General features: G+C 40.0%; 1 protein-coding gene across 3 annotated transcripts in view; it reads left to right on the plus strand.

The window, feature by feature from the left end:
• The first annotated feature begins 1,111 nt into the window (after positions 1–1,111).
• The window catches only part of DPY19L1 (dpy-19 like C-mannosyltransferase 1), a 42,183-nt gene continuing 20,500 nt past the window's right edge, over positions 1,112–22,794 (plus strand). Inside the window, exons 1-8 of one of the 3 annotated variants that reach the window (XM_065665803.1) lie at positions 1,112–1,644; positions 2,455–2,523; positions 7,949–7,973; positions 9,175–9,262; positions 9,912–10,049; positions 15,454–15,574; positions 16,982–17,075; positions 20,979–21,036. In XM_065665803.1, coding sequence (XP_065521875.1) covers positions 1,353–1,644; positions 2,455–2,523; positions 7,949–7,973; positions 9,175–9,262; positions 9,912–10,049; positions 15,454–15,574; positions 16,982–17,075; positions 20,979–21,036 — 885 coding nt within the window. In that variant the 5' untranslated portion in view covers positions 1,112–1,352. Of the gene's footprint in view, positions 1,645–2,087; positions 2,106–2,454; positions 2,524–7,948; positions 7,974–9,174; positions 9,263–9,911; positions 10,050–15,453; positions 15,575–16,981; positions 17,076–20,978; positions 21,037–22,794 lie in introns of those variants that run through there. The other 2 variants (XM_065665802.1, XM_065665804.1) reach the window with 2 other exon arrangements.

The following is a 22,794-nucleotide window of genomic DNA, read 5'->3' on the forward strand; positions in this document are numbered from 1 at the left end:
CAGCAATGCAGGGTGCCTGGGAGGCAAAGAATGTGTATGGCCAAGAAAGAACTTCCAGGGGAAAAAAATAACAAGAAGTAAGGGAAGGAAGAGTGAAATGGATCCTTTTGGAGATGCTACAGTTAATGAAGAGGTTGTACCCTGCTCTATTTAATCACCATTGTCAAAAAGTGGTAATTAAATGAATTAAGCCTATTGTGTGAGTCACTGTCTGGCCACTGTTGTGTGTTGAGCAGGACAGCACAGGTAGGAGGAAGAAAGAACGTTTTGTTGTAGCTGGGTCGTGTTCAAGTGTTGTGTATTCACCACCCTTCAAAGAGCATAAATCCGTTAGTGCAGGAGCTACTACAGTGATTGCTGCTGTGAGGTACTGAGGATAGGTACTTTAGAAAAGTCGTGAACAACATTTTGTCATCAGGGACTGTAGCAATAGGACAAGGGTTAAAACTGAAATAGGGGACATTTAGGTTAGATATAGGGAAGCAGTTCTTCCCTGTGAGGGTGCTGAGGTGCTGGCACAGGGTGCTCAGAGAAGCTGTGGCTGCCCCATCCTTGGCAGTGCTCAAGGCCGGGTTGAACGGGGCCTGGAGCAACCTGCACTAGTGGAAGGTGTCCCTGCCCGTGGCAGGGGGCTGGAACTGGGTGCGCTTTAAGCTCCCTTCCAACACAGTCTGTCTATGATTTTGAGTTTCCAGGGCCCGTGTTAGTTGCATGCTGCTCGTGAGGAAAGCGCTCCAGCGGCCCTGCCTGGTGGAGGCCACAGGGCTCAGTTGTCACAGCACTGCACACGGTGAAGCAAAACCACCTTTAAACTCCACAAGGAGGAGGAAGTGTTTTCTGTGGCCGGGCAGCGCGGCAACAGCAGAGCCAAGTCCCCTTCTGGCAGCGGGGGGAAGGAGGAGACACTCCAGAGCTCTCCCGTCTCCCTGCCCCGGGTTCCATGTGACCGAGGCCATGCTTAGGAACGGGCAAAGGAAAGGCGAAAGGGAAACGGCCTCTGGAGGGGGCGGCGGGGGAGCTTGCGAGGTGCTGGCGAGAACACCCCGCTCCCCGCCGCCGCCGGGCTGCGGGGCGGAGCGTGCGTGAGCGGCGGGGCGCCGGGAGCCGTTACCCGCCCCCACGTGGCCAGCCGGGCGGAGCAGGCGGCGGCAGTGGCGGCGCAGCCCGGCGGGAGTAGTCGCCGGTCTCTTCCCTCCTCTCCTTGCCCCGTTACTACGAGCGCCGGCGGCTCCGTCTCCGCCCCCCGGCCTGCCCGGGGGTGGTGGGGGGAACCTCCTCGCAGAGGACCGCCCCCCTCGCCTCCTGCTCCGGCGCGGCACCCACCCCCTGGCCCCGGCGGGGACTATGCGGAGATGGTCGTCCTGACCCGCGGCAGGAACAAAGAGTCGCCGCCGCTTAAGCCTGGCCAGCAGCAGCAGTCGCCTGGCGCTAGCCCCAGGGGCGGCCGTGGGCGCCCGCCCCACTCGCCAGGCAGGCAGGTCCCCGGCGGGGCCCGCGCCATGCGGAAGGGAGGCGGCGGCCGGCGGGGAGCCAGGGGCGACCCCCAGAGACCCTGCCGGGAGGGGCCCGCGGCGGAGGGGCTGCGGGACGTGCTGGGCCGCGGGCCGCTGAGGCTGCTGCGCGGCTGCAGAGACCGGCTCGGAGGTGAGGTGCGGGCTGAGGGGGGAGAGCCGCCCCCTTTGCCCCCGCTGGGCCGGGGGGGCAGCCCTTCCGCACGGGGGAAGTGGGATGGGGCTCGGTCTCGCCTCCCTGCGCTCTTTCCGGGTGTCAGTAGACTTGTCCGGCACGGCGCGGAAGCCTCCGTGGTACGGAGTGGCTTCTCTCTACTGACTGGGGAAGGGGAGCGGCGGGACAGCGGCTCCTGGACACTGGAGCGGCCATCCCCATGGCCTCACGCCGCGTGCCTTCGGCGGGGTTGTGTCTGGCGCTGCCGGGGGCAGCGGCTGGCGGTCGGCTGCTCTCCCGCCTTCCCCGGGCCCGTCCTCCGGTCTGTCACAGCGGGAGGAGGTTAAAGCTGACAAGTCCCGCACCGGTATCGGTGAGAATCGGAGGCGAGGGATAAGAAAAGGGCTTGTTTTGGCACTTCAGCATCCTCTGGGGGAGAAGTAAGCAACCCCCCCTCCGGTTTGTTTCTTGTTTAGAAGGCTGACTCTCCGTTTGAGCGAATTTGTCAATAACATACCTATGTAGGAATTATCCCCTGACAACTCGTTTTGACATAGTTATTTCAGGATTTAAAAGCCTGATGATTTGAGTAGTCACCTTAATAGTCTATCTGTGATGTTCGAAGCTTTTATGTGTAGTTACTAACTTGCTGTATGAAACTTCTTGCAGCGTTTTTGAAGTCTAGTCAAGCTTTTTAAACAGAAAGTTGATGCTGCAGAGTTTGAGCAGTTTTCCTTTTACAGAAGCTGTTCTTAATTGGTGCTTAAGGTATTTGTTTTCTTTTGGCAGTGTTTGTGGATGACAGGAAGGCCTCCATCGTAAAAGCTGATAGCAAGATATGGCTCACTTTCCTTCTGGGTAAGTAGAAGGAATACATTTGGGAGCCGGGGGTGGGGGGGAATACTGTTCTTTTTACCTTTCTTGCTATGAAGTTGTAAACTGCATCAAAATGTATTTCGAAATACAACTCTGAAAACTATAAGTGCATTGCTTGTGTTGAAAAGGGACAGAAAACTTCCTACCTGGTAACTTTTGTAAAACTGTTATTGTAGCAGTTGGTGTGGTATCGGAACATTCGTAGGAAAGTAATTGTTCAGGTATTTATGGATCTCTCCTATCTAGTCTTTAATTTCTAAGATTAAAAAAAAGCAGGCAACTCTTAATAAGTAATGTAATCAACACAACATGTTTTGGAAGGGTTATGGGTAGGAGAACATAGAACAGTAGGGGGTTGTAAATTTAGATGTTGTTATTTCGGAGTGAATAATAAAACGGCTAATAACCAAAGTCTTGGAAAAAGCACCAAAAAAATCTGCAAAATTAAATAAGAAATGCATTCCTAAAATTAATAAATGTTAAATAATAACATATTTGTCAGATGTACAATTAGATATACTCTGGAAGCTGTTGTACTAAAAGACTGTCAGGGTATTCCAAAGATGCTGTACTATTAATCACACCACCAGTAGTCCTTGTTGCCAAAGGGAGTTTCTTCAGTTTGATGAATTACGTTGCAAAGCAGTAGCAGGGGAACAACCCTCAGTTTACAAACTAATTGATGAATAAACTGTTCCTGAATTGCTTTGCTTACCTTTGTTTATTCAGTGTTTCCTATGCTAGTAGTTACTGAAATGATTCAGAAACATTAAACTGATGGTCAGAATTGAAAAATGCTTTCCTGTGATTGAATTCAGAGAGCTTTATCATTTCTGGAGTTGGAATTTGGCTGTAAGACCCAGATAACCAATGGGATACTTCAGGGAGCACTTTATATTTTTAATAGGAGTAAACCCTTAATAGCAAGGTATGTAATAGCATGCAGTATTGGCAGTAGCAAAGAATGTACCTACGCTAAATATGAAACAGTGGCCTTTGTTTTTAGTGGTGTTTAAATTTTTGCTGTTGTTTTGCTGAAGCTTTAAGGTTCAGATTTTTTTTTTTTAATGAACATTGAACTGAGGCCTTATTCTTGAAGACATCCTTTCTAGTTTCTACAGAATCTTGCAGTGAAAGATCTTGACTAAGCTGCAAAAGTAGTCGATGCTTGCACATTCCTTGTTGTTCCCTTATACAGTTCTTCTGTATTCCTACCTAGTCACTTTGGGGATACTTGCAAAGCTCAAGTTTCTGGTATGTTTCACATCCTGTTATTTTACCGTCTGTCAGCATTTGTTGTTCTCTTGGTAAATGAGTTCTATATATTGTGGCTTCATTCTTCTGTGTTTAATTTCCAGAATTAGAATGCTTTTAGAATGCCATGCATACTACTTTCATTAGAATAGAACACAGGTGAAAATAGGAAATCTGAAGAAATAAACTATCAGATTTTACATAATAGCCGTAGTCTGCAAAATTCTGATTGTACACTTTGCTTTTACGGATTCTTAGGTTGGGTGAGAAAATGGCATCTGCAAATTCAAGTACATAGTAGCTGTCTAAATCTCTGTGATGATAGGACTCTAGTATTCCTCTCCTTCATTCCCTCCCCAGTAAGGATATTAATGAGATCGAAGGATAGTAATTTTAGAGAGCTGATTTGCATGTTTTCCATCAGAATCTAGCTTAATGTAAGTCTGGATGCAGTCTGTTTGAAAATGCCGATTTGGGCTCATAGTGGAAATCTATAAATTAAGCGCATTGTCTCTTGAAATGTGAGTAATTACATGAATTGCCGTGTGATTATAATAGGTCTTGGTTTTATGCTTATAATAGAGTGATATTGTGAAGTTTTATACAACCGTATATGAAATCCTCCAAAATAATTGTGAATGTGTTGACACTTAATGCATTGACTTTAACTAAAACATTTACTGAGGGGAAGAATCAGATTTAAATATATTGTTTTCTCTGTGAAACGAGTGGTATGTTTGAATCTGAACTGTAATTTCCATATTAATAGATCAGTTATTTGCAACAATAAAATACTGCATATTTGGCTTATTTGGAACCACATGAATTTGAGATCATGAACAGTACTGGCAGTTAATGTGCATTTATTTTGACTTTTCTGTATATTCTTGACTAACACATAATCTGTCTTAAAATGGATATATTTTTACAGTTTGGGTGTGTGTATGTGTAAATGTATTTCAGCATCTATTCTGGTTGGAAATCTTAGAAATGTTGCCAAGAAATGAAATAATGCCTTGTGCAAATGTGTAAGTCAGTAAGTACTAAGAAAGGTATGGATAGCTCTGTTTCTTTCCATACAATTACTGCAAAACATGTTCGTTTCTGGAATATGGTTTGCTGAGTTGCTGATGTGGCTAAATGGGCTTACCTTGAATTCCAGATCATATCTGTATTTGCTTTTCTAAAAAAGGAATTTGCAGTTCTCCATGAGAACTAAAGGAAGTATTCTTAGTATAAAAAAAAAAATAAATCCAAACTCCTGAAACTTTCCTAAGACATTAAATTCCACTTAAAGTGAACTAAACTGAGCAATCCTTTTGTGATTTATTTTTATTCTAGAAAGCATATGTAAGAATGTAAAGTTCTAAATGAAAGCTTGCGGTACTCATTTTGTAACTGAAATCCGGGCTTCTTGAGAAAACAACTTCGGTGGCCAACGTGGAGCTGAAAAACTCTTAAGGAAGTTTCAGTGTAATATCGTCCAACCTCAGCTACTCTACATGAAGCATGTAACTTAAGGGAAACATTGAATTGTAGAGGCAGGTAGTTTAGAGCTTGGTTTGGTTTTTTTTTTCCCTTTAGGTAATTCTGTTTTGGTTTTTTTTTCTCTTCCTCTCCTCCCCCCATCTTGCCCAGTTTCACTTCACACATCTTTGTGTACAGAACTTCAATGTTAAAATTGAGGTTCATAATGCATCAAACAACATTTATGACCTGTGGTGACAATGATGACAAGTATTGCCAGCAGCAGCATTGTGGTGACAATAAGTACTATCAGCAGTAGCACTTCCAGGTTCTGTGTTGCAGGAAGAAGTGGTTTGGGGATATACATTGGCACATGAAGTATGCCTTCAGTTCACTCCTCTTCCACATAAATTTAATGGGTTTGCAGAGTTTTTTCTTGTCCCTGCTGCTTTCCAGAAACAGGCAACCATATGCAAATACCATGCAGTCTGAACACACATCTGTGTTCGCTAACTCTCCGACTATACTCTGCATCCATGTGCAGGCAGCTGATGTATGTTTTATCTCTGTGCCAGCACCTTGACCCATCATGTACCATCAGGGTGGCTGATGCTGTGTGTGCTGATCAGCACCCTGTAGAGGGACGCGGTGCTCAGCACCCTTGTGGCTCATGCTGGGTGTAAGGATGGTTGTCCCCTCTACTTCCTCTCTGCTCCTTGTAGCCTGTGTGAATAAGAGTGGTCTTCATTAATCGTAAAGGTTCTCTTGGATTGAAGGCAACCAGTCTAACTGACCTCTCTATGACACATAGCCACTGTGTGCTTAGAGAGCAACCAAGACACCTTCCAAGAAAGAGCAATGTGGTCCTTCTCAGTGCCAGCCCTTTATCGAGTCACAAACTGATTTGGATTGAACGAGACTTTAAAGCCCCTCCAGTTCCAACCCCCTGCCAAAGGCAGGGACACCTTCTGCTAGAGCAGGTTGCTCCAAGCCCCATCCAACCTGGCCTTGAACACTGATGGGGCAGCCACAGCTTCTCTGGGCACCCTGTGCCAGCGCCTCAACACCCTCACAGGGAAGAATATTTTCTTAATGTCTAACCTGAATCTCCCCTCCGTCAATTTAAAGCCATTTCCCCTTGTCGTGTCATTACATGCCCTTGTAAAAAGTCCCTTTCCAGATTTCTTGTAGGCCTCTTTTATATACTGGGAGACTGTTGCCAGGTCTCCCTGAAGCCTTCTCCAGGCTGAACAAGCTCAGCTCTCTCAGCCTGTCTCCATAGCAGAGGTGCTCTAGTCCTTGGTTCATCTTTGTGGTCTGCTCTGGACTTGCTGGAGCAGGTCCATGTCCCTTTTGTGTTGAGGGCTGCAACACTCATGCTGTCTTTACTTCCATGGTCAGCTCTGCATGTGTTGTGAATACTGCCCCAGTAAAATTGAGTGGCTTCTGTTCTCTGCGTATCTTGTCATGCTCAAGAAAGAGACCTAGACTGTTTAGCCACCACTTTATCATCATTTGACTTTTCCATTTGTCCCTTAGACTGCCTTCCTTGTTCTGTGTTTGTGTGACAACAGCACCAGTAGTCTCCAAATGGATAAATGGAATGTAACTGCATGCAGAGTCTACCTTGTTTAGCAATTAGAGTCTCAATTAGATTTGTTTTGGTTGTTGTGGTCTGTTTGGATCTGTCAAATTTACAGGGCAATGTACTCTGTAAATTAAACTTTTATGAGCTCATTAGGAAAGAAAACTACAAACATGACAAACAAGGGCTCAGTCTGCTTTGTACAGAGTAGCCCAATGTGGGAATTCACTAATTCGCCACTTAAGGTGTGATGTTTCTAACTCGCACTTTCTCTAATCTACAACTCATATCTTGTAACTCCTAACTTTTTCACCTGCGAGCAAAACTGTTATGTAGCTGATGGTGGGAGAGCTTATGTTTCCTGTTCCGTCATGGTGCAGAGGGGGTCTCCTGTATCACACTGGGAAGCACAAGAGCCTCAGCAGTCCAGCTGATGCTGGAACTGCTTTAAAAACTCTTTGTGTAAGCTGATGTGTTTATGTCTTCCAGCTTTGAAGTTTGGTCTGTACCATTTCTGTGAGTGAACAGATTCTACAGAAGTTTACAGACAATCAGTATGTGAGCATTATGGCTGCAGGAGACAGCAAGCTGATGTGATGGCTGTATAATGACTGTTAGCCCTCTCTGGCCACCAGGTCCTGCCTAATGTGTTTCCCTTGCTTTGACTTAGGAGCACTGCTGCTAATATACATCAGGCCTTAGAATGAGCTATGTGTTAGCCAAAATCTGAGCAGGAGCTGAGTGAACACTCAAAGTAGTGACTTCAGAGTGTAAAAAATATTTACGTTTGTTATTTGAAAAATAATTCAGGTTTGTTATTGGTAGCTGAAATGGGAGTTGTAAATTCGGATGGATCAACTTGAGGGGTGCAAGATATAGGTGGGAAGTATTGCCTACTGCTGAATACCATCAGCATAATTTCAGATTTTCAGAGAGCTGGCCATGAACGTTAATTCAGATGTTCCTATTCTTCTCTTCCTCTGGAGGCTGAGTACCTTCTGTGCATCTCTGAAGTAATACTGTAATTACTTTAATGAACATGAGTTTGTGTTCAGTTATTTAAATATTTGAGTAACTTGGCGCCTTTTGTTTTCTTTACAGCTGCTTTTGCAGGAGTCCTACATTGGTAAGGTTAAATTTATTGCTTGACAGTAATATGGTATTTTAAAATAACTAAAATATAATTTTGGCTCATATTTATGCAAGCTTTTGGGATAATACATATATTTAGATCTTTCCTCTCAAAACTAAGTTGTTTTCTTCAAGATGAATAATTCTGGTCTTGTGAAGCTCACGTGAAAGGTTTCTTAACGCTGTTCAGTGAAGAGCGAAGCCTGCTTTCCAGGTGGAAAATTGTTGCTTAGCTATACAAATTCAGGTGCATTTCCACCTCACAGACCTTTTTACTCTCAGTGGATTTTGAAAGCCTCATTTAGATTCTGCTTTAATTTCTTGGTTTTGCATCATATTTTCTTCAACCTCTTCAGAAAAGTCTGGCCAATATTTTCTTTATGTACAGAAGAATGGCCTTTCAGCTACTTTTTGTCAATGCAATCCTTGTGTTTCAGGTCCACCCTAATCCTCACTTATCTATTTTCTGTAGTGTACCCTTGAAGTAGAATGACTTCCATAGTGGGTTTACCCAGCTGCTTTTGCAGAGATAAAAAGTAACAGCTTCTGCCACTCTGTTTTTGTTTCCTAGCTCAAAAAGAACTATTGATTTTTAGTAGATTGTTTCTTGCAAATTCCTGTTCAAAAGCAGAGTCATGTGCAGCGCTCTGTTTCTTTTCCATCATTTCTGAAGGTGAAGCTCCTCCTTGCAAATTTTGCCTACAAAATGATTTGCATTTTTCCTGGCTTCCCCTCCATAGTTGCACCTTTATTTAAATAAAATTTTGTCTGTCAGCACATCTACACATAATTGCAGATAACTGTTGAAATACAAGTCAAGAAAGATTTTTGTGGAGAAAAAGCATGCAATACGTAACACTGTTATTTTCACCAGTTTTGATCAATTCTTTTGTCAGGTATTTGAATTTTCTTTCCTAATATGTAGACTTGATAGTTTTAATAGCATTAAACTTTTGATCCTTCAGTTAAAATAGAGTATTATGACTGATTTCAGAGTAGAATTTAATAAGTGCTCTATGGGTTCATACCTTTTCCATTTAAAATGATCTGAATGGAGGAGAATGTTCGTATAATATATGAGTAAAATGAAAAGTTTGGTCTTCATTGAATGTTTTGCCAGTTGCCCCTTGGTATTTATGACTTAGTAAAGTTTCGAAACCTCTATATTCAGTTTAACTATTATTATTTTTTAACAGGTGTCACATAACCACTCTTTTTGAAAACGACCGTCATTTTTCTCACCTCTCAACGCTAGAAAGAGAAATGGCTTTTCGCACGGAAATGGTTAGATTATGCTTCAAAGAAATGTAGTGATTGGAAAACTTCTGTCTATAATCTTGCGATAGTGGGCTTCCCAAAATTTCTTAATACCATTTGGATAATGTATACCATCAATATATTTATATTGATGTCTTGCAACTAAGGTGCTTTACACTTTTACATGCAGAACATTTGTGTGTCTTGCAGCTGATTGCTATGAATATATCTCTTCACAGTTCGCTTCGAGTATAATTAGAAAGTATGATTGTAGAGGACCTAAAATACAAAGCTTGCAAGTACCTTAGAGCTTACTTTCAATTCTAGTCTTGTTCATGCATCTCTTTTAAATAATAATTTTTGAAATGAATAGATGTTTGCATACATATACACCTTTTGGCTGCCTTCATTTTGAGAATAATGAAATACTGTGCTAGTGCATAGTTACCAGCACAAATGAGAGATCTCCAGATGTACTATAAAGCAAGGTGGCAGGAAATCCACATTGCTTGCTTCAGTGCCACTTTTTGAAGAGATTTGAAAAACTAGATGGTCAAATAATTTTGTCTTATTTGTTATATTACCGAATTTAATTTAAAAACAAAGGGTTTATGTGGCAGTTACTTAAGCAGAAGTGTTCTCTTTAATCCTGAATAATAATTCTGCTTTCCTGTAGGGTCTTTATTATTCCTACTTCAAGATCATTATCGAGGCACCGTCGTTTTGGAATGGAGTATGGGCAATTATGAATGACAGGCTAACTGAGTATCCTTTAGTGATTAACACCTTACAAAGGTTCAATCTTTACCCAGAGGTGAGCTACATTTTAAAAATGATACCTTCTGATAAATCTTTGGTTTCTTTAAATTTGCCTACAAATCTGTAAGAAATGTTACTCTGGAAAATGTGGTTGTAAGGATACAGTGACTGATGAAGTGTTACTTAAGTTAGATTTGAAATGAGACAGTTACTTGATATGTTGTGGTCGATTCTCAGACTGCAAGTATCAAATGTGAATACTTTCTAGATCTCAGTATTTCATGCCCTAAAGTTGCAATCCAGTTCTACACTTCTTGCTGTCTTTTGTTCTTTTCACTGAAAGCAAGTATGTTGCTGATATTGCATACTTCAGGAAATACGACACATAAAGGTATCAGTAGTATGTGGCCATAATGCCTGCAGTGATACAGGTACTGAGAGGTTATTTTGGCGTGCATTTTATGTAAGACAATGAATTAGCACATCATAGTTCACTCTAGCCCTAAAATCCATGAATGATAATAGTTTACTTCCGTGTTGCAGAAGAAAATCCTCTGTCGAAGACTGACTGCTGTTGTTTTACACATACTTGATGTTAGACTTGTTACCTGGTTAGCTTACATTCCTACTTTCTTGGGTTTTTTGTCACTCAAAAGAACATATTTTTAATTACAGGAATGTTTGTTTTTTTCTCTTATGGTTTTGCCAGTGTTCTACAAACCTTTTGAAAAGGGAGGTCTCCTTTGGTTAATTACATTTCTGTAACTCTGTGCATAAGCAGCCTCAGAATCAAGGACTAATAATAGCTGTAATTGTTGGATTTTAGCATTTATACTCATTCTCCTGCTCTCTCTGAGTAGAGCTGCTTTCAGGAGCTATATGTGTAAGAGTTCTCAGCATGCATGTATTTATACAACTTGCATGTAGTGGTTTCATTTGTCTCTTAATTCCTTGCTCTCAAAGAACTAAATGCTATAGATGAGAGATTTTTGTTACCCTCTCACTGTTTTTTTGGTTTTGTTTTGTTTTGTTTTTTTTTTTTTTGGTGTGTGTGTGTGTGTTTTTTTTTTTGTGGTTTGTTTCTGCTTTTTAGCTCCAGAGGGACTGCAGTTCAGTTCTAGAAATGCAATATAAGGAGCACATGCCTTACTTGAATACTATGAATTTATTTTCTTTAGCTCAGAAAGATTTATTGACTTCAGCTGTAGTCTGACTTGCAAAAATCAAAGGTAACTGGTCAAATGAGCTTGCTTTTAGAGAATCATCAGTATCACTATGAAAGATGACTAAGTAAATTGGATGATGAAATCAAAACAAGAGCAATCAGATATAGCGGCTGATAATTCTGTAAGAATGGTAGGTAGATTACTGTGCGCAGTGTGCAGGCTTGTCCGTTCATTCATGATTTTCTAGGATCGCACTGGCTCATAGAAGTTGATGATAAGGTATGAATTCATTCATCTCTGCCTATGTGGGCATGCAAAGCAGGCATGTAGTCTCCTCTGCTCCATACAGTAATTTACTGCTTGATGCCTTCCTGTAAATTTTTTTAAGTGTATTTCTTGAGTACTTTGTTTCCACATAACTACATCTATAAAACTGTCAATAGGTGCAACTTGGCCTTTGAAGTATGTTCTCAGAATTTATCTAGCGTTACTTATAATGGAGCTGAGTAGTGGGAAGATTCACGTGGATTTATTTGTTGGCAGTGAAATTTTTCCTTCTGATACTCAGTATCCAGTAATTTTTTTTCACAAAGTATTCATTTCCTATTTGATATCTTAGGATCTTCCCAGATTTTTTTTCAACGCAATAGTAGAATTAAGGCTGAATTTTAATAAAATGTTTGTTTAGTGAATTTCAGAATTAATTTAATCAAAAATAGCCTTGGAATCCAGTTGCTAACCATGGTGTTAAACCCACAAAAAAAAAGCAGAACAATTCACTTGCAAATACCGTTAGTAGTAGACATGAAAACTTCAGGAGAAAGAAAAGGGTGAAGTGACTCCATAGTAATCACTACATCATCTGGATAAATTATAAATATAAGCAGTAAAAAAAAAAAAAATCTGTCAAAATCAACATGTCAGTCTTTGTAATTGTACAATATTATAGTACCAGTAAAGTCTTGATTTCCCAAGTATTTGCTGCATAGTCAGGTTGTTCCTGTAGTTGTGGTGTTGTAGTGTGATGTAAAAGGGTAGAGAGATAATGTGTTATCTCTGTGGTGGAGAGATAATATATCAGGTTTGCTTCCTGGATGTTCATTGTTATGGAGCAGTTTATATTTCTGTGTGTAGCATTGATGATGAAAATTGGAGTCCGACTGATGAGCATTGCAAAGACCCCTGTAGTTGGCATTAAAGTGCTTATTCAAAGGCATCTAATAAAAGGGGTTGACTTTGGTGTTCGTATACACCAGAAGAGTGGCCCAGTCCACAGAGACCTTGGTCTGAGATCCAGTCTTTTGTTTTCCAAGTTTTGCATTCACTGCCTCATCTGATACGGGACAGCAGAAATTCCAAAAATGCCATTGTGCTCTAATTGACCTAACAATTTTGTACTGCTTACTGATTCACTTGCTTTTGTATGCCCATGTGAACTGTTCCATGGGAAGTAGCTTTGGGCAAAAAATATCGTGCATGAAGTACCTAATCTGGTACTTTTTTAAGGAGTATTCATGTGTGGTAACATCTGCAGCAGACACAAGCACTTGTGACATAAAAAGGTTAAGTTGATTAATAGGTTATTTTGGTGCAACATTGGTTCGTTCCAAAACATTTAAGCAAGAGTGTTTTATGTGCTTAGGGTAATGTCAGCTTCAGGGCTGGTGATGCAAATACGTTGGACAGATATCTCTAAGCTGCCATATGCATTCTGTTGGCAGTGTACAAACCACTTTCAGATGATAGGAGGAAAGGTGTGGATTTGGTTCCTCAGTCCTGTTGTTGCCCATCTGGCGATGGGGCAAATGTCAGGTTCATTTATGTCTGCATACTTAGTCAGAAGTGCCAGGGCACAGGCATTCAGAAAGCCTGCAGGAATTCAAGATGGTATACTTTTCAGGACACAATTTTGAGGCAGGAAGTCTTAGTCTATGATTGGAACCTTGGTAGTAATCATAGAATAGAATCACAGAATAGTTAGGGTTGGAAAGGACCTCAAGATCATCTAGTTCCAACCCCCCTGCCATGGGCAGGGACACCTCACCAAACCGTGTCACCCAATGCTCTGTCCAACCTGGGCTTGAACACTGCCAGGGGTGGAGCATTCACAACTTCTTTGGGAAACCCATTCCAGTGCCTCACCACCCTTACAGTAAAGAACTTCCTTATATTCAATCTAAACTTCCCCTGTTAAGTTTTAACCCATTATCCGCTTGTTCTATCACTACAGTCCCTAATGAAGAGTCCCTCCCCAGCATCCTTACAGCTCCCCTTCAGATACTGAAAGGCTGCTATGAGGTCTCCACGCAGCCTTCTCTTCTCCAGGCTGAACAGCCTCAACTTTCTCAGCCTGTCTTCATACGGGAGGTGCTCCAGTCCCCTGATCATCCTTGTGGCCCTCCTCTGGACTTGTTCCAGCAGTTCCATGTCCTTTTTTTGTTGAGAACACCAGAGCTGTACACAATAATGAATTTATGGAATCAGAGAGCAGTTGAGGTTGGGGAAGGGATGTCTGGAGATCTAGTTTCAACACTCTGCTTGAAGCAGAGTGAAATAGAGCAGGTTGCTCAGGGCCGTCTCTGGTTTCATTTTGAACATCTCCACCTCTGGGCAGCCTGCTCCAGTGTTTGACCGTCCTCAAAATAACAAACATTTTTCCTATGTATAAGTGGAATTTTCTGTACTTCAATTTGTTGTCATCATCTCTTGTCTTGTTAACAGAAAAGTCTCTCGGTTATCCTTACTCTATGGCCTCCTTGTCTTGAGCAGCCCAGAATGACACTCGGCACTGGAGATACAGTCTTAGCAGTGCTGAGTGGAGGGGAAGGATTGCCCCTCTTGTCCTGGTGACGTACAGTTGAGAATACATTTGGCTTTCTTTGCAACAAGGTCTTATTGCTGACTCAAGGACAGATTGCCCACCAGAAGTCATAGGTCCTTTTCTACAACACTGCTTTCTGGGTGGTCAGCTCCAATCTATAGTGGCGTGTGCTATTGTTCCTTCCCACTGCAGATCTTTGCATTTCCCTTTCATGAGATTCCTATTGACCCATTTCTATAGCCTGTTGAGGTCCCTCTGAATGGCAGCAAAAGCATCAATCTCTCCTTCCAATCTTGTATCATGCACACACTTACTGAAGATGTTCTCTTGTGCCATCATCGAATCTTAAGGCATAGAACAAAATTGGCACCAGATTAAAGAAACCAAAACCCAAACATAAACCATCCACAGCTGTCCCCTCAGCTACCAAGACGGTCATCTCAGAAGGTTATGAAGTTGGGCAGGTGTGATTTCCCCTTCATAAACCCATGCTGACTGCTTCCAATCAGGTTATTTTTTTTTTTAATCCTTAGTATGTTCAGAAGTGGTTTCCAGGACTGTTTACTCCATCATATTTTCAGAGGTCAAGGTGTAATTCCCTATGTTTTCCTTTTGAAGAATGAAGTGACATGAAGAGTTTTATTAATTGTATGGGGAAAAGAAAGAGGGAATCATCCTTCTTTTCCATGTTTTCTGTGACACAGGGCTGAGACAGCTAGTACTGCAGCGATGAAACATATTTTCAGCCTAGGAACCCCTGGGTTATAACTTTCAAAGCAGTTCAACTGGAATGGCCACATTACTCATTTATGAACTCTATAAAGTCAGTTATATCCTGACAGCATAGCTTGGTAATGTTAGCTAGTGACTCTGCTGTGAGATGAGTCATCATTTTTCTGTGCATAAAATGCTGATGTTTTCTGTGTCGGGTGTTGAGATTTAATTTGGGTTTTGTTATAAAAACATTAAAACTTTTGCATGGAAAAAATGGAAATGCTGTCTTACATTGCATCTGGAAGCCCTTTCTTACGCATGCTTAAATTTAACCCATCAAAGTTTATCTGAGTAAAATCCCTGAAGTCTTCATCCATTCATATTCTTGCTGGTGGAAAAAAAATTAATGGGCTTTAATGGATTTCACTTGGCCAACTGTCAGTTGTCAACATAATCTGAGATTTTAATATCTGATAAACAGAAGATGGTATTGAAATATATAATTTTTTCAAATATTGCAGTTTGATGCATGAAATTATTTCTATTCTAAAGCAGGCAGAATTTTAGTCTATTAATGAACACTTGGGTTATGTCAGATGTGTTTAGGAAATTATGGTCAAAAAAAGCAAAGTAGTTGAGAAACTCTGGGTTTAAAAAGAATCCTGGATGAGGGCTGTTTGCTCATGGGAGGTTCCCTTGAGCACTGAGCTGATCTCAGAGTTCCTTTTCAGCAACTTCAAATCCTGTTTTCCACCCAGGTGGTCCTCGCCAGCTGGTACCGTATCTATACTGCCGTTATGGATTTCCTTGGTGTACCCACAAAGATGTGTTGGACTGTAAACAGAGGAAAAGGGCTTAGTCCTGTCGAAAGCTGTGAAGGTGAGTTGTGTTTTACTCTAGCTTCTTCTGGAAGCATATAATAGTGGCTTGATGTATTTCAGAAGTAATAAATGTTCCTGTGTTTTTATCACTAACATGTTTTCATTTGGCTAAGCCTATGTTTTCGGCAGGTTCCCAATAAAAGTGAGAAGTATGAAAAAAAGATGCTTTGAAGAGCACTAGGGGTGAGAATGTGGGCTTTGTATATTAGATAGCTCCTCCTACCTAGGTTGAATTGGCTGTACTGCACTTCAAAACTTCATGTTTGTAGTCTGAGCCTTTATAGTATTGGAAGTGTTATAAAGAATAAGATCTCCTAATAGTAATTGGAGGCCACTATACCCGTGTTAAATTTTTGTAGATTTTGTAGAATCCCCAGTGCATTCCAAGTTCCTACATTTCAAAATCTTACCCTTTGTATTTCTTCCCCTAAGTACAACTTGAGGAGTGGGAAGGATGGGGGAAGCCAGTAATAATTGACTCCTTTTAGGAGAAACCTTGTGTAGTGATTCTGCTGGGAAGAATCCTCTTCCTCTTGTGACCTGCTGTTCAACATCAGTATTTCAGTTGTATACCTTGATTTTTGATATCAAAGCTTGCATGCTGCCATTTTTTTTTTTTTTTTTTTGTGGTGGGTTGGTTTGTTTTTTTTTTTTCCCCACATTGGCTTGTCAAGTAAGTATTATGTGATAAAAGTACCATGTTGAGAGGCACTTTTTAGATGTTCTACAGTCAGTTAAAGCTGAGTGATAGATGGTAGCTTGTAAAGTCATTTCATTTTATCATTTAAAATGTCTTTGTGTGCCAACAAGTTAGTGTTTTTCCTTTGACAAAGGCTATAAGAACTTTCTTCACAGCTTGAAATAAATGGAAATAGTGAATCATTCAGAGCAATAAATAGTGAATATAACTTTTCATTCCTGTTTTCTGTAAAAGCAAACCCAAACCAACAAAACTGCCAACTATTGAGACTGCCATGTTTGATGAGCATAACATAATCTTTCTTTAGAGAACTCTCTTGCTGTATTTTCAGCAATGGTGAATACTAATTTCTGCATACAAAACTATGAAGTTTTACTACCTTCTTTAGAATGAATAAGGCTTTTTGTGCTGTACTGCTGAAATGATTAGAGCCAGGAGGGTGTAAAGAAATAATGGGAAAGAGAGTAACAAAAGTCTGAATGCAGAAGTGTTTGTGAATGAATAAATTGAAAGATGTGCTTTACTGGGAAATCTCTTGGCTTCTAATGAAACAAAGTAAAGAGCATTGGATATGATTTGCTGTCTTTCTGTAGATGTATTAAGGTAGTATACTGTGTGTTGTATTATACTGATTGTATGGTGGTTTATAAGCAATGTAATCTTTCCTCTCTATTTGACAACATGTATTAACTGTTTGTTTGTTAGGGTTGGGAGACCCTGCTTCCTTTTATGTTGCTATGATTTTTCTTTTGAATGGATTAATGATGTCGCTGTTCTTCATATACGGTACATACCTCAGGTAAGGCAGTTGAGACAGCTATTTAGTTGGTGCTGTAATTTTTTTTATACGGAATTTGAACAAGTGAATGCTGAAATATTTTTATGGGATATTGCTTATTTGTTTGTACACTAGTGGTGCTTTTTATTACGTACACACTGCAACTAAAAAAATTACTGCAACAGAAATGCTTTTTGCTTAAAATGATGGTGGAAAATTTCAGTGTAGTGGTATCTCATTGATACCACTGTGGATAAATTGAAATGCTGTATGGGTTTTGTAATGGCTTTTGACATGTTTCTACTCTGAAAATTATCAGTGCAAGTAATCTTTTAAAGAAGTTTGGATGGCAGTATACTTTTAACCAAGATCAGAGTTTTCCCAGTGCTTTGCGTGAAGTCATATTGCATGTCTTTCAACTCTAACTTAAGTGAGAAAACAAAATATCTTTTAAGATGGTTCATTCTTTTGGAAATGTGTACACACTTCCTTTTTTTCTACGAATTTCTGTTTTCAGTATCCTTAAATTTCAGGAACTCTAATATGCTTTCAAACAAAAATAGACTCTCCATTCGGCAGAAAACTAGAAGTGGCAATTTTTTTCTGTTTACCTCTATTTTAATTTGTCAGTTTTGCAAAAAAGCAAAAGACTGCTACATTTTCCTCTGAGAGATGTGATTGTTTTTCTCCCTCATTCCCTGGCTTTGCTGTCTTGTTTTGTTTTTTTTTTTTCCTGCTCTCCATGAAGCCTGTGCTCTTAGTTCAGATAAAGAACGGTGCAGTGTAGGAACTGACAGTAAAAAGAGGAAGTTGCTTAGTACAACTATTAGGTGTTTGTGGATAAAGCATTTATGTTTGTATTTCTTAACATAGGAAATGAATGTCTCATTTTTTGAGGAAGTAAATAAACTTCAAATATTCATATAATTAACACGACATTTTTCTTTTAAAGGAAGTATATGGAAACCCATATTTTATACAGTAATGTCATTGAAAAATTAGTAAGGTCTTAATTTCTCAGTACTTTCTCAGTACTTGGCCAGTGTTGAATATAAATAGCTATCAAGTATTGATAGTAATTGAGTTGTTAACATAAACGAGTTGCAGTGTAGATCTGTAGTCAAGATAACTAGGATATGCATGCAGTTCTTCCAGTGTGTAAACCACTGGCTTTCTGGGGTTATGACAATTAACAAGTGACTCCAAAGTTTCCTGCAGGTAGGATTTTGATCTTATTTATTTATTTGTTCTGATGAATATTCATAGTTGGATACCAGATCAGGATGACTGCTTAGTCACCAAGGTTCCTCTTTGTCGAAGCAAAGACAGAACATTTATGTTTTCCCATAAGGTGTGAAAAGTAAAAGAACTGAATCTGGAGTAATTCAGTTCTACTACACTGAAGTAGGTAATCTTATGGATTGGCATAAGTCTTCTTCATAAAGCTGATTTGTTCCTGCAATGCATTTTGAAAGGCTTCTTCATGGCCTGACTTACTTGATGGTGGGAAACCATCCTCTAATATTTATCTCTTTATTCCTGAACTCATTAGCAGCTATCATTTCAAGTTTACATAATTGTGGGAGTTTTTGGTTTTTTGGTTTTTTTTTTTTTTTTCAATTTTTTTCTCATATATATATTCATAGAATGTGTGATCTTTTTGTTACAGCCTTTGTTTGCTTTTAGCCTTTTTGCAACTTTGACTAGTGATGGAAGATGGTAGGATAGTTTCTTGTCATTCTTTTCTAAGCTAGCATGTGTTCTCACATCTGTGCTCACTGTACTCTATAATGAGCTTGTGGTAAGAGTTACACTAGCAGAAAGCTAGGTGCTTTTGTAGGACTACTTCTTTGTTGTAGGACTTAACCAATTTCCCAACAAGCTTAGAAGATCACCAGATACAAGTATGTCCCTGCCCTAGCACTCTGTGTATGGTCTATGGTTATGAAATGCACTTTAAAATCTTACATAATGCAAGTTAGTCTCAAGCTCTGAAGCATTCTCTGGTAAGATAACTGAAGCAATATGGTGAGGACTCAAGCCATTTTTTACTATTTTTTTTATGGACAAAAGAATGGTATTTGAATGATAGGTACTTTATGCAGTTGTAAGGTTCTGCCTCCCCCCACCCTTCCCTGCCTCTCTTGTAGTCAGGGGACAAAATGCTTAAGCAGATTGTCAAATACTGTGTCTGGAGAAAATATCCTATATCTCCTTCTGACAGTACTTCTCCAGTACTTTGTTTCTTGCGTGTTAATCAACAATGAATTACAGCATTTCTCCAGATGACTTTAAGCTTCAGCTTATTGTACAGAGGGAGTGAAAAGACCAGCTCTTTCATTATTCCAGAGGTCACTCTTATTGCACTAAGTGTAACTTTTTGCACTTCTTGTAAGAATACTAAGTATGTGTTAAATTTAGATTATTCTCTGTTAAACATGGGGCAAGTAGGTTCCAACTGAAAGGCATGGACTTCACCATTTGTAGTATGATGTGGGAGTTTCAGTGGAAACAGTTATCCTATGTACCGGTGCAGAAAGGCGTAACTACTGTCTCTTGTAAGTGGTAGCATTCCACTGTTAGAAGACAACCAGTCTGACTCAGTGCTATCCATAATCCTCTGTGAAATAGGCTCCTTTCACTTCCCTTTCTGGAAAAGATACTGACGAGGTGCATTTCCCTGTTCTGTGCTTTACATTTGTTGATCTTTTCTCATGTGACAAAATAGTGATTCCTTATAAAGGCTGCTATCTCTGAAGCACTCATAATACAAACAAGACCTTTGTATTCTGGACTTCAAGGTTTTATCACAATATTAACCTTTACCATGGACGTTGAATTTTGTTTCTGGTTTTGGGTGCTTGGGTTTGATATTTTGCTTTTTTTTTAATTCCTATTTTTTAGTTTGTTTTGTTTCTGAGACTAACATATTTAAATGCAAGCTCATTCTTTTAGTCATTTTGGGCTTCAGTTGTGGATGCTTTTAAAATCCATGGAATGAAAGCCTTGCTTTGTATGATGTGCAAGAATGCACAATTCTTAGAAATTGTTTTAGCTCACAGTTGGTATCTTTAACCTACAGGTTTTGCACCCAGAACTCACTGATTCTGTTTGAGCTGTGTACTGGTGGTGGGTGAAGGATCTGGAAGGATCTGAGGGTTATTTGTATATGCTGTCATTCATAGTAGTAGTGCACCTGTGTGCACAAAAACGTTCTTTACTTCCTGTCAGAGGACATGAGTAAATACATATCTAGTCAAATAAATAGGTACCTAACCTAAGGCTGTTTTGTGATGAGGTGCATCTAAGTAATATCTTAGGTTTTAGTGGTCACTCCATGGTACTAATTATTCAGCAGGTTGATTTGATTGGTTTAGAAACATGTAAAAATCCTCAGGGGCTTAAAAAACTTTCTCATGTTAACATCACAGTGTTTCACGTAAGAGTTAAATTGTATCTTGTGTTGACTGTGTCGTGAATTAATTAAATATGTTTCTGAACATATTTGATTTGATTAAGTTAACATAGTCTTGGATTCAGACCAAAATTCCCTCTTGGTCTGAGCATGCAGATTCCAAAGTTTTCTGCAAGGGAAGACATACTCCATTTATATTGCCTGGTGTTTAGAAAAAAAAAGAAAGTTTGGCACTTTGAAGGCCAAGCTCTGGGTGCAGCAGATGAAGCACAAGATGCAATGATCTAAAGCAAAGTTAGTGGGGAGTGGAATAACTTTTCCAAATTATTGACATTAAAATTGCTGTTCTGCAGAAAAGAGCTGATGATCTGCTCTGAAATAAACATTATCTTGCTAACTAGTATTCTCATATTGTATGTATTGCTTTCCCTTGATGCTTGAAAGCATCCCCCCTGGAAGACTTAGCTGTACGTAAGTGTTGCTTCATGTTTTCTCTGTTCTTTCCACAGTGGGAGCCGTCTAGGAGGCCTTGTTACTGTGGCATGTTTCTTTTTCAACCATGGAGAGGTAGGTCTCCCTCTGCAACCACCACCTGCTTTTTTCTTTCTTCTAAGTTTAAGCTAATTCTCATTTCCTTAAAGATAATGATGTTGGTTATTTGTTAAGGGATGAATTTAAAGGGAGTGAGACATTACTGAAAGCAAAATCGGGCTATAACCCAAAAAATGTATAGCACATGAGTGCTCCCATACACACACAAGGCCAGGCTGGATGAAGCCTTGGGTGGGATGGTTTAGTGTGAGGTGTCCCTGACCATGGCAGGGGGGTTGGAACTAGATGATCTTGAGGTCCTTTCCAGCCCTAGCTGTTCTATGATTCTACGAAAAGGGCAAATAAATACAGTACTGGTGTATTATAGCCAGGTTACACAGCATTTAGAAACTGTACATATATATAGAGAGAGAATTCCAGTGCTAAACTTCTTTAGTAAGCTGCATTACAGATAAAAACCAAACAGAACTATCACTTAAAACATCTCCCTGTGTCCCATTCGTCCTGTCATGTCATTATTTCATACTTTGGAAGAAAATTCATGCTTTTATTCTGATACACTTAGGCAGTGTTTCTGGGGTTTAATGTGAATTTTGTGTATATAAATGTATATAAATATTTGTTCTGTTTTACTTAAAATGCAGCTGTAGTGTTAAGATTTTCTAGCTGGAAACTAGCTACCTTATAATTTTGCTAAGGGTTAAATTTATGATTTGTTTTCTTTACTGAGCTGAACTTGACAGAAAACTGAGTAGGAAGAATATGAAATTGCACATAACAAAATCACAGATGCTTCTATTCATAGTGAACTTTGACAGTTTGCTTATGAAACAAAAATCTGTATGATGAAATAGCTATTTTAATTTTAAGTTTAATTTGAAATATGGTTCTCTAAATATCCTCCATCACTCAAGCATTTTAATTGTCAGGTCCAGACCAGCTAAATGTTAACAGTTTCTACACTGGTTTTTTAGTGCTGTAAGAGGGTAAATACAGAATTTGGGAGAGGGGTGGTGGGGGGTGTTTCCATTCATAATGGCATTCTGAAGTTAGGTGAATGTTTTGTCCTTTACTAGGAAATACTGATTGAGTAGGCACTGTTTTGCCAAGCCTGTAAAGATAAAATGTAACTTCAGGAAGGAGAAAGTTGAAAACTTCAAAGATAGTGGTAGCAATAATGAAGGGAAGCATTTACTTCACAGGCAGTTCTCGTGTCCGTAGGAGACTGTAGGAGAGCTCATTTCTATGAATGACTTGGGGGGAAAAACACAGAAAATGTGTGTATTTTGAAGAATGGCATGAAATTAGGTCTGCATAGCTCTACACAGATGGCATCTGAGCTTAGGTGGAGCTGAAGTAGGGTGACCCTGATTCAGGCTCAGCTGTATGGGTTTCTGGAGAGCAATAGGACTTACTTGCAGAGGTGCAGTGTCAGATTTCAGTTGGCTCTTTGCATTTGTACTTCACTTAATGAAATAACTCAGAGTTGTTTGATGTCGTTGTACGTATCGAATTATGTTAATACATGTACTTACATGTATCTAGGTGGTCTGGCTTCATTGTGCTTACTGTTGAATCAGGTGAGGGGTATGCATGCACATGTGTTTGCATAAGAAAGCTGTTTTATTTAACTCTTTGATTGTGGAAATCATCTTGCGTGTGGTTCGACAGCACATACAGTGATGCTCAACCACTTGCTGAAAATTTGCTTTCGTTTTCTGGAAGGATAGTTCTGAGCTACATGAGTAAGCCTGATCTGCAAGTCTAGGCATC

Source organism: Lathamus discolor, chromosome 2 (assembly GCF_037157495.1).
Source record: "Lathamus discolor isolate bLatDis1 chromosome 2, bLatDis1.hap1, whole genome shotgun sequence".
NCBI classification, from domain to species: Eukaryota; Metazoa; Chordata; class Aves; order Psittaciformes; family Psittacidae; genus Lathamus; species Lathamus discolor.